This window comes from Salvelinus fontinalis, chromosome 22 (assembly GCF_029448725.1).
Source record: "Salvelinus fontinalis isolate EN_2023a chromosome 22, ASM2944872v1, whole genome shotgun sequence".
Classification (NCBI taxonomy): domain Eukaryota; kingdom Metazoa; phylum Chordata; class Actinopteri; order Salmoniformes; family Salmonidae; genus Salvelinus; species Salvelinus fontinalis.
In genome coordinates this window covers 28296465-28308791 of record NC_074686.1, presented here as the reverse complement: position 1 = coordinate 28308791, position 12327 = coordinate 28296465, and the positions used below count along the sequence as shown (strand labels likewise).

General features: G+C 42.9%; 1 protein-coding gene across 1 annotated transcript in view; it reads left to right on the top strand.

Moving 5' to 3' along the window:
• Positions 1-11415, top strand: part of rftn1a (raftlin, lipid raft linker 1a) — a 49884-nt gene extending 38469 nt beyond the window's left edge. The window contains exons 5-10 of the mRNA XM_055877051.1: positions 1038-2022; positions 2194-2397; positions 3016-3125; positions 3221-3324; positions 3561-3636; positions 4014-11415. Of these exons, the coding sequence (XP_055733026.1) occupies positions 1038-2022; positions 2194-2397; positions 3016-3125; positions 3221-3324; positions 3561-3636; positions 4014-4472 (1938 nt within the window). The 3' untranslated portion in view covers positions 4473-11415. The remainder of the gene's footprint in view (positions 1-1037; positions 2023-2193; positions 2398-3015; positions 3126-3220; positions 3325-3560; positions 3637-4013) is intronic.
• The last annotated feature ends 912 nt before the right edge of the window (positions 11416-12327 follow it).

Sequence of the window (12327 nt, the reverse complement as noted above, 5' to 3'; positions counted from 1 at the left end):
CAGAATGCTGCAGAAAGCACCCCCACACCATCACACCTCATCCTCACCTCATCCTGCAAAACGGTGGGAACCACACATGCGGAGATCATCCGCTCACCTACTCTGCGTCTCACAAAGACACGGCTGTTGACTCATCAGACCAAATTTTGACTCATCAGACCAAAGGACAGATTTCCATTGGTCTAATGTCCATTGCTCGTGTTTCTTGGCCCAAGCAAATCTCTTCTTCTTATTGGTGTCCTTTATTAGTGGTTTCTTTGTAGCAATTCGACCATGAAGGCCTGATTCACACAGTCTCCTCTGAACAGTTGATGTTGAGATGTGTCTCTTACTTGAACTCTGTGAAGCATTTATTTGGGCTGCAATTTCTAAGGTTGGTAACTCTAATGAACTTATCCTCTGCAGCAGAGGTCACTCTGGGTCTTCCTTTCCTGTGTCGGTCCTCATGAAAGTCAGATTCATCATAGCGCTTGATGGTTTTTGCGACTGCACACATTTTCCGATATCTTAATGATGGACTGTCATTTCTCTTTGCTTGTTTGAGCTGTTCTTGCTATAATATGGACTTGGTATTTTACCAAATCTTCTGTCCACCACCCCTACCTTGTCACACAACTGATTGGCTCAAACGCATTAAGAAGGAAAGAAATTCCACAAATTAACTTTTAACAAGGCACACCTGTTAATTGAAACGCATTTTACCTCATGAAGCTGGAAGAATCTCAAGTATAAAATATATTTTGATTTATTTAACACTTTTTTGGTTACTACATGATTCCATATGTGTTATTTCATAGTTTTGATGACTTCACTATTATTCTACAATGTAGAAAATAGTAAATATAAAGAAAAACCCTTGAATGAGAAGGTGTGTCCAAACTTTTGACTGGTACTGTATGTGTCTGCTAAGTGACCACTACCGTGTGTGTGTGTGTGTGTGTGTGTGTGTGTGTGTGTGTGTGTGTGTGTGTGTGTGTGTGTGTGTGTGTGTGTGTGTGTGTGTGTGTGTGTGTGTGTGTGTGTTTGTGTTTGACCAGATCCAGGACATGGCGGAGCAGGGTATGCTGTTTGTGGGCTTCCTGCAGCAGCCTGGCGGGGGACCCTGTTTCCTGGGGCACTTGGACCCTGAGGACCTGTCCTCCCTGCACTCCAGCCCCTCCCCCATACACAGACACCCCACCAGTCCCTCAGAACCCACGATACCGGATCCCAGCCCTACAGACTCTGCAGAACCCCACCAGAACCTCCTAGAACCAGAACACAACCGGAACACAGAAGTGAAAACACCAGAACACAAGTCGGTTGACCTCAGAACAATTGAGCAGAACCCTACAGATACCAGTCAGGTGGAGCTGGACTTGAGCTCCACAGGACCGCTAGATCTCACACAGGACTCTACTCCAATAGAATCATCAAACAGAGAACACGACCACAGTCCAGGCAAAATAGCCTCAATAGAAGACCAACCAAACCGCTGTCCAGATGAACCAGCAGACTCACCAGAGAGACCCAGCCAAAGAGATCCATCTAGTGACCAACAGAACCACAACCACGCCCCAACAGAACTCCCTGGCGACCAGGATCAACTACATTCTAACAACACAATAGAGACCACATGTATAGAGAGACAACAGAATGAAAGCCAAGCAGAATTCATCAGGATTCTACTACCCAACTTCAGCCCAACAGAGTTAACACATGGACTTGGTGGTCCAGACGCAGACAGACCGTGCCAGGGAGACAGACAGAGTCCAAGCCCTCAGACACAGAACCACAACCAGAGACCGGAAATAGACCACGGCTCAGACAACCTGGTCCGGTCACCAGAACTAGACAACGGTGACCACGGGTCAGAGTCCGGGGCTGAGAGGGGGTGTAACCATAGAAACGAGGGCACGGGCGGTGACCCGGATGAGCATCTGAGGAGCAGCAGAGTTCCGACCCACAACAACAACAATCACATCCGGGTCAAGAGTCCAGACAGAGAAAAGAGGGCTGTAGGGTCTCCACCAGCACAGAGCAGTGAGTGTGAAGTCTACTACTGTTGCCACTGGGTTATAGAGGTTGCTGTTGTGATTTTATACTGAATATTACTGAATAATATAATATTGATTGATTTCAGACTTGTGTATAGTATTTAAAACTAATGCTATGTGTCTCTCTCTCTGTGTCTGTGTGTGTCTGTGTGTGTAGGGGTGCAGCTGTTTGCCCTGTACAACCACACGGGGGAGCTGTCCAGCTCTCTGAGGTTCTACTCCCTCAGGGTTCCGCTGCAGCTGCAGAGAGAGGCAGGGCTAGTGACTGAGGTTGACGCCCACTGGCTGGACCACATGACCCAGCATTTCATCAGCGGAGCTCACCTCATCGACGGCTTCTTTCACATTGGAGACGACAATGGTATGTTTTGCACAATGGTGATGTGTAATACAGTAGTAGCCAGAGTGTCAGTCAGTTTGTGCTGTCAAACTCCAAACTCCATTGTCATGCCAAACAATAGGTTCTAGCTCATTAATGATAACATGTTCATATTTGAAGATTTCAGTGAGGCCAGACTGTTTGGCTTGTCCATGAGCATTGCAGTTAGGAAGAGCACAAACAGCTCTTTGACAACCCTAGTGCTGTAGTGTTTACCATGGTGAACATACTTACAACTTTTGGAATTAAGGGGAAAATGGTAAAGGCCTACTTGGAAAGCTTGCCAATGTTCCTTCACCCTTGATGCATGGAAGTACATCAAAGCTTACCCCTGTTCCTTCACCCTTGATGCATGGAAGTACATCAAAGCTTACCCATGTTCCTTCACCCTTGATGCATGGAAGTACATCAAAGCTTACCCATGTTCCTTCACCCTTGATGCATGGAAGTACATCAAAGCTTATCCATGTTCCTTCACCCTTGATGCATGGAAGTACATCAAAGCCAAGAACGGATCAACTCTATCTTTTCCAAATCTGTGGAAGAGATTCAACTGTAACAGAAGAAGTTGTTGAGTTTCTATCTCTCTCTCTCTTTCAGACAGCGGGGTCTCCTCCGTGGACAGTGTGTTCATCTTTCAGAGCTCCTCAGAAGAAACCCCACCCACTTCATACGACGCCATCGTGGTGGAGCAGTGGACCATTGTCGATGTGAGTGTGTGTGCGTGCGTGTAAATGTGTGCGTGTGTGTGCACCCGAGCGACCATTGTCGACGTGTGTGTGACACTGTTTTTTCTCCCTTCCAGGGTGTAGTGGTAAGGACAGACTACATACCCTTGCTCCAGTCTCTGGCTCCCTATGGATGGAGACTGACGTGTGTGCTGCCTACTCCCATCGTTAAGACCAACAGGTGCTGTCCCAACCTACCAGTCAGGAGCACTAGCCTAGCACAGACTAATAGTTACAGTATTTCTCTAAACCATACTAAACATTGGAACACTGCACATCATTTGGAACAAAATTACATTTCACATTTTCTTTCACACTATAAGATACAGTATAGGACTCAGAAGTTCTAATATCAAGTTCCAAGATGTGAAGCCAGTAGTGATGTACATTACGTTAATAGCACTGTTCTCTCCTTAGTGATGGCAGTTTGTCCACAAAGCAGATCCTCTTCCTCCAGAGACCTGCCTTGCAACGCAACAGGAAAGAGTTCAAGGTTCCTCACTGTTTTATTCCTCTAGTTCTCTGTCTGTCTTTCTCTCTCTCCATCGCTCACTCTTTCCTTGTACCTTACACAATGCTGTGTCACAGTCGGTGTCATTAAAAAGTCATACTTCTAAATGTAGCTGTAGATAACCCAGCTGATATAGGCCTACTCTGGTTCTGTTAACACTCAGGGGGAGAGTTTTATGTTCTAAAAATAGTAATTTCTTAGTACATTACAGTCAAAAAGATAACTTTCTTCAGTCAATTCTTTGCTGTTAACTGTCCAAGAGAGGCATCACAGAGATTGTTGTAGTCATTTGTCAGGTGTCTGAAGAGAGAGAGTTTATAGAAAGAAAAAAACATATCCTTAAAATGTCTATCTTTCAGAAGTTGAACCTCAGGGGTCGGAACAAGCCGAAGAAAAACTCTGCTGGAGAAATGCTAGAGAAGAAAGAGGAGAGAAAGGACACATCCCCAGTGATGGAGAGAGGGATGGATGGACAGAAGAGGAACATGGAAGAGGAGGAGGAGAGAGAGGCGAGAAGGAATTGTGAGAACAAAAGATATGAGAAAGGGAGAACCGTAGACAGAGAAGGAATCAAGAGAGAAGAGGAGAGAGAGTGCGAGACAGAATTTCAAGAAGACTTCACCCAGGGTACAGAGGGTGGGGCCACAGACCTCAACCAGGAAGTAGAGCGGGGGAATGGCAAAGCCCTATTGGCCAGACATGAGAAGGCCGTTAGGTTTGCAGATCAATTTGTCAATCAGAAGAATGATGAAGAGAAATCAGAGGAGAAGATCACACAGCAGCTGAGTGAGAGAGCGCTGTTTTCTGGAGTATGTTAATTAGATATAATTAAATATAAAGCGCCTGAGTAGGAGTGCTGATCTAATGAATAAGCGGGGAACTGATCCTACATCAGCACCCCTACTCTGAGATGTGTTCTGAATAACGTTACAGGCCCTGACCTGGATTCAAATAGTATTTGTAAGATTGCTTGATTGAGCTTGCATGGTGCCTTGCCTAGATGGAACCAATGGAAAAGTACCAAAAGTGCAAACCCAGCCCACCTGACACTCTAGGCACGCTCAGCAAGTTGTAATATTTCAAACAGCCTACTATTTTAACCCTGGAATGGAAATAATAAATATAAAGAATGACAGAATAGGATGAAGCACTAGTAGCTCATCGATTGAAACCAAGGCACTTAACAGAATGGTGGTTAAGTTATATTCCTGGTACTGTATCAAACCTGGAGTCGTATACAGTATATACTGTATATATATATATTGTTAAACGAGTCATTAACTCATTTTTCAACTACTCCACAAATGTATTGTTAACAAACTATAGTTTTGGCAAGTCGGTTAAGACATCTACTTTGTGCATGACACAAGTCATTTTTCCAACAATTGTTTACAGACAGATTATTTAACTTATAATTCACTGTATCACAATTCCAGTGGGTCAGAAGTTTACAAATACTAAGTTGACTGTGCCTTTAAACAGCTTGGAAAATTCCAGAAAATGATGTCATGGCTTTAGAAGATTCTGATAGGCTAATTGACATCATTTGAGTCAAGAAGAGCTGTACCTGTGGATGTATTTCAAGGCCTACCTTCAAACTCAGTGCCACTGCTTGACATCATGGGAAAATCAAAAGAAATCAGCCAAGACATCAGAAAAAAATGGTAGACCTCCACAAGTCTGGTTCATCCTTGGGAGCAATTTCCAAACGCCTGAAGGTACCACGTTCATCTGTACAAACAATAGCACGCAAGTATAAACACCATGGGACCACACAGCCGTCATACCGCTCAGGAAGGAGACGCGTTCTGTCTCCTAGAGATGAATGTACTTTGGTGCGAAAAGTACAACAGCAATGGACTGTGTGAAGATGCTGGAGGAAACAGGTACACAAGTATCTATATCCACAGTAAAACAAGTCCTATATTGACATAACCTGAAAGGCCGCTCAGCAAGGAAGAAGCCACTGCTCCAGAACCGGCATACAAAAGCCAGACTACGGTTTGCAACTGCACATGGGGACAAAGATCATACTTTTGGAGAAATGTCCTCTGGTCTGATTAAACAAAAATTGAACTGTTTGGCCATAATGACCATCGTTGTGTTTGGAGGATAAAGGGGGATGCTTGCAAGCCAAAGAACACCATCCCAACCGTGAAGCACAGGGGTGGCAGCATCATGTTGTGGGGGTGCTTTACTGCAGGAGGGACTGGTGCACTTCAGAAAATAGATGGCTTCATGTGAGGGAAAATTATGTGGATATATTGAAGCCACATTTCAAGACATCAGTCAGGAAGTTAAAGCTTGGTCGCAAATGGGTCTTCCAAATGGACAATGACCCCAAGCATACTTCCAAAGTTGTGGCAAAACGACTTAAGGACAACAAAGTCAAGGTATTGGAGTGGCCACCACAAAGCCCTGACCTCAATCCTATAGAAAATGTGTGGGCAGAACTGAAAAAGCGTGTGCGAGCAAAGAGGCCTACAAACCTGACTCAGTTACACCAGCTCTGTCAGTAGGAATGGGACAAAATTCAGCCAACTTATTGTGGGAAGCTTGTGGAAGGCTACCCGAAACGTTTGACCCAAGTTAAACAATTTAAAGGCAATGCTACCAAATACTAATTGAGTGTATGTAAACTTCTGACCCACTGGGAATGTGATGAAATAAATAAATCATTCTCTCTACGATTATTCTGACATTTCACATTCTTAAAATAAAGTGGTGATCCTAACTGAACTAAGACAGGGAATTTTTACTAAGATCAAATGTCAGGAATTGTGAAAAACGGAGTTTAAATGTATTTGGCTAAGGTGTATGTAAACTTCCGACTTCAACTGTATATATATATGTGCACATATGTATAGATATATATATATCTATACTACCGGTCAAAAGTTTAAGAAGGCCTACTCATTCAAGGGTTTTTCTTTATTTTTACTATTTTCTACATTGTACAGTCGTGGCCAAAAGTTTTGAGAATGGCACAAATATTCATTTTCACAAAGTCTGCTGCCTCAGTTTGTATGATGCCAATTTGCATATACTCCAGAATGTTATGAAGAGTGATCAGATGAATTGCAATTAATTGCAAAGTCCCTCTTTGCCATGCAAATGAACTGAATCCCCCAAAAACATTTCCACTGCATTTCAGCCCTGCCACAAAAGGACCAGCTGACATCATGTCAGTGATTCTCTCATTAACACAGGTGTGAGTGTTGACGAGGACAAGTCTGGAGATCACTCTGTCATGCTGATTGAGTACGAATAACAGACTGGAAGCTTCAAAAGGAGGGTGGTGCTTGGAATCATTGTTCTTCCTCTGTCAATCATGGTTACCTGCAAGGAAACACATGCCATCATCATTGCTTTGCACAAAAAGGGCTTCACAGGCAAGGATATTGCTGCCAGTAAGATTGCACCTAAATCAACCATTTATCGTATCATCAAGAACTTCAAGGAGAGCGGTTCAATTGTTATGAAGAAGGCTTCAGGGCGCCTAAGAAAGTCCAGCAAGCGCCAGGACCGTCTCCTAAAGTTGATTCAGCTGCGGGATCGGGGCCCCACCAGTACAGAGCTTGCTCAGGAATGGCTGCAGGTAGGTGTGAGTGCATCTGCATGCACAGTGCGGTGAAGACTTTTAGAGGATGGCCCGGTGTCAAGAAGGGCAGCAAAGAAGTCACTTATCTCCAGCAAAAATATCAGGGACAGACTGATATTCTGCAAAAGGTACAGGGATTGGACTGCTGAGGACTGGGGTAGAGTAATCTTCTCTAATGAATCCCCTTTCCGATTGTTTGGGGCATCCAGAAAAAAGCTTGTCTAGAGAAGACAAGGTGAGTGCTACCATCAGTCCTGTGTCATGCCAACAGTAAAGCATCCTGAGACCATTAATGTGTGGGGTTGCTTCTCAGCCAAGGGAGTGGACTCACTCACAATTTTGCCTAAGAACACAGCCATGAATAAAGAATGGTACCAACACATTCTCCAAGAGCAACTTCTCCCAACCATCCAGGAACAGTTTGGTGACGAACAATGCCCTTTCCAGCATGATGGAGCACCTTGCCATAAGGCAAAAGTGATAACTAAGTGGCTCGGGGAACAAAACATCAATATTTTGGGTTCATGGCCAGGAAACTCCCCAGACCTTAATCCCATTGAGAACTTGTGGTCAATCCTCAAGAGGCGGGTGGACAAACAAAACCCCACAAATTCTATCAAACTCCAAGCATTGATTATGCAAGAATGGGCTGCCATCAGTCAGGATGTGGCCCAGAAGTTAATTGACAGCATTCCAGGGCAGATTGCAGAGGTCTTGAAAAAGAAGGGTCAACACTGCAAATATTGACTCTTTGCATCAACTTCATGTTTTTTTATTTTTTTATTTTTTATTTAACCTTTATTTAACCAGGTAGGCAAATTGAGAACACGTTCTCATTTACAATTGCGACCTGGCCAAGATAAAGCAAAGCAGTTCGACACATACAACAACACATAGTTACACATGGAGTAAAACAAACATATAGTCAATAATACAGTGAAAAAAAATAAGTCTATATACAATGTGAGCAAGTGAGGTGAGATAAGGGAGGTGAAGGCAAACAGATATATGTATAAATAAATAAAAATATAAAAAGGCCATGGAGGCGAAGTGAGTACAACACAGCAAGTAAAATAAAAACTAAAAAACACTGGAATGGTTGGTTTGCAGTGGAAGAAAGTGCAAAGTAGAGACAGAAATAATGGGGTGCAAAGGAGCAAAATAAATTAATAAATAAATACAGTAGGTAAAGAGGTAGTTGTTTGGGCTAAATTGTAGATGGGTTATGTACAGGTGCAGTAATCTATGAGCTGCTCTGACAGCTGGTGCTTAAAGCTAGTGAGGGAGATAGGTGTTTCCAGTTTCAGAGATTTTTGTAGTTCGTTCCAGTCATTGGCAGCAGAGAACTGGAAGGAGAGGCGTCCAAAGGAAGAATTGGTTTTGGGGGTGACTAGAGAGATATACCTGCTGGAGCGCGTGCTACAGGTAGGTGCTGCTATGGTGACCAGCGAGCTGAGATAAGGGGGGACTTTACCTAGCAGGGTCTTGTAGATGACCTGGAACCAGTGGGTTTGGCGACGAGTAACTTCATGTAATTGTCCATAAAAGCCTTTGACACTTTGACACTCATGAAATGCTTGTAATTATACTTCAGTATTCCATTGTAACATCTGACAAAAATATCTAAAGACACTGAATCAGCAAACTTTGTGTAAATTAATAAGTGTCGTTCTCAAAACTTTTGGCCACGACTGTAGAATAAAATTGAAGACATCAAAACTATGAAATAACACAGATGGAATCAGGTAGTAACCACAAAAGTGTTAAACAAATCAAAATATATTTTATATTTGAGATTCAAATATCCACCCTTTCCCTTGATGACAGATTTGCAAACTCTTGGCATTCTCTCAACCAGCTTCACCTGGAATGCTTTTCCAACAGTCTTGAAGGAGTTCCCACATATGCTGAGCACTTGTTGGCTGCTTTTTCTTCACTCTGCGATCCAACTCATCCCAAACCATCTCAATTTGGTTGAGGTTGGGGGATTGTGGAGGCCAGGTCATCTGATGCAGCACTCCATCACTCTACTTGTTGGTAAAATAGCCCTTACACAGCCCGGAGGTGTGTTGGGTCATTGTCCTGTGGAAAAAAATGGATACGCCATCCCATCTGGTTTGCGCTTAGTGGAACTACCAGTCTCAACATCAAGAGTGAAGAGGTGACTCTAGGATGCTGGCCTTCTAGGCAGAGTTGCAAAGAAAAAGCCATATCTCAGACTGACCAATAAAAATAAAAGATTAAGATGGGCAAAAGAAGACAGACACAGGACAGAGGAACTCTGCCTAGAAGGCCAGCATCCCAGAGTCGCCTCTTCACTGTTGACATTGAGACTGGTGTTTTGTGGTACTATTTAGTGAAGCTGCTAGTTCAGGACTTGTGAGGCGTCTGTTTCTCAAACTAGACACTCTAATGTACTTGTCCTCTTGTTCAGTTGTGCACCAAGGCCTCCCACTCCTCTTTCTATTCTGGTTAGAGCCAGTTTGCGCTGTGCTGTGAAGGGAGTAGTGCACAGCGTTGTACAAGATCTTCAGTTTCTTGGCAATTTCTCGCATGGAATAGCCTTCCTTTCTCAGAACAAGAATAGACTGACGAGTTTCAGAAGAAAGTTGTGTTTCTGGCCATTTTGAGCCTGTAATCGAACTCACAAATGCTGATACTCCAGATACTCAACTAGTCTAAAGGCCAGTTTTATTGCTTCTTTAATCAAAACAACAGTTTTCAGCTGTGCTAACATAATTGTAAAAGTGTTTTCTAATGATCAATTAGCCTTTTAAAATTATAAACTTGGATTAGCTAACACAACGTGCCATTGGAACACAAGAGTGATGGTTGCTGATAATGGGCCTCTGTACATCTATGAAGATATTCCATAAAAAATCTACTGTTTCCAGCTACAATAGTCATTTACAACATTGACAATGTCTACACTGTATTTCTGATCAATTTGATGTTATTTGAATGGACCAAAAATGTGTTTTTCTTTCAAAACCAAGGACATTTCTAAGTGACCCCAAACTTTTGAACGGTAGTGTATATATATGGATTTGTGTATATTCATATGGACTGCTGCCAACGTGTAACGGCTTCAATCTTCCTTCAAGGCACACATTTCACCTTCTGGCCTCAGATGTTGTCGTTTGGAGTAGGGTGAAGTGGCCCCTAGATGCTGATCTTGGGTCAGTTTTTGCATTTCCCCCACAAATGGTCAAGGTTAGGATTGAGGGAGGGTTCTAGATCTGTACCTAAGGGAAACTTCACCCTGGAGTGTTGTAATGTACTCACCTAGTAGGCATTATTTGCAATTTTAAACTGGGTGGTTTGAACCCTGAATTCTAAATGGCTGAAAGGCAGGGTATTTCAGACCGTATACCACGGGTACGACAAAACATTTTGTTTTACTGCTCTAATTACGTTGGTAACCAGTTTATAATAGCAATAAGGCTCTTCCGGGGTTTGTGATATATGGCCTATACACCACGGGTAAGAGCTGTGTCCAAGCACTCCGCGTTGCGTCATGCTTAAGAACAGCACTTAGCCGTGGTATATTGGCCATACACCACACCTCCTCGGGCCTTATTGCCTAAATATGTGGAGATGCTTTTGTACAGTTGTGCATCTGCTTTGGGCCAATGAGAATACGCCAATAATGTAGGTCAGAGCCTTAATTGCCAAGGTAACATCAATCATACCACTGTTTATAGATCTATTTGACATGTATCATAGAATACTGTACATTTAAGGAGATTCTCTCCACCTTTATCTAACCCATTTAAAGTCAAGGACAATGGCCCTGTGTGAATACTGAAAAATGTATCCTCCCTTCATTTATCATGATTGCACTTAACCCTAATTGCTCCTGTAAGTCGCTCTGGATAAGAGCGTATGCTAAACGATTAAAATGTAAATGTAACGATTGGATAGGTGTCACTGTATAGCTTTCCCCAATCATGTTATGTTAGGTCAGTGATTATACTTTACAGAAGGCATTTATGGAATACTTGTACAGCACCATAGTCCCCTTCCTGTTGTGTGAGTGATGTGGTAAACAAGCCTGGCACCCTATTCCCTATGTAGTGCACTATATAGGGAATAGGGTGCCATTTGAGACATATTCTTTATTACAGACAAACAGAAGGAATAAACTGTTCTCAAAACAATATACTGACTTCGTTTTCTTTTATTTCAACTCTTAATTCTGTTTAAACCCCTCAGTCTTCTCACATCTGAGGAGCAAAACAAAACGATTTCAGCGGACATGGACCACCAGGAGGCTATATTACAGTGCACCATGACAGATCCCCTCTGCCTCTCTATATGCAAACTCATTTGTGAGAGGTGTGTGTGCGATTTCAGGCCTGGATGAGTGTGTGATGATTGGAAGAAGTTGTGATGTGTAAGTGAGAGGAAGAGAGAGATGGGATGAGGGGACACTTGCCAGGATGTGTGTGATAGATGTGTTAAGGTCTGCATAGTTTAAAAAAAACTTTCTATAAATACACTCGCTGGTGTGATTTTCTCTCTAGCCCCTTTATATCTGGTGCTAACAATGTGTGCTGAGCGTGTCTACATTCTCATTGACACCCCTTGATCAGATAAAGAAACCACATTTTAATGCAAGGTGTAACCAGGGCTATAAATATACCTTTTTTGAAAAGGGGCATCAAAGATTAGAACCTGGGACCTTCTGGTCCCTATCCCCAGTGCCTAGTCCATTGCGCCAGTAGGGGGAGAGCACCACACTTGTTTTTCACATATTTGAAGATCTTCAGCATGACACTAAAATGTGATTAGTTACGTTGTGTAGGGTTGGAAAACAAGTCGCGTTGGGATTCAAATTGACAACCTTGCTGTTCACAACCCGTGTTTCCTGCCCTCCATCCACCTCTGAAAGGGTTTCTTTTATTTAACTACATCCACTGAGCTGTCATATAACCCATCAAATCATTCCCAACTATCTAATCACAATCAGTTATTAGAATCATTTAAACTTAAAAAAATGTGGGCACAATAAGAATGTGGAAAAGATCAGGACACAGGTATCATGTTAGCACCAGGTATAAACAGGGGTT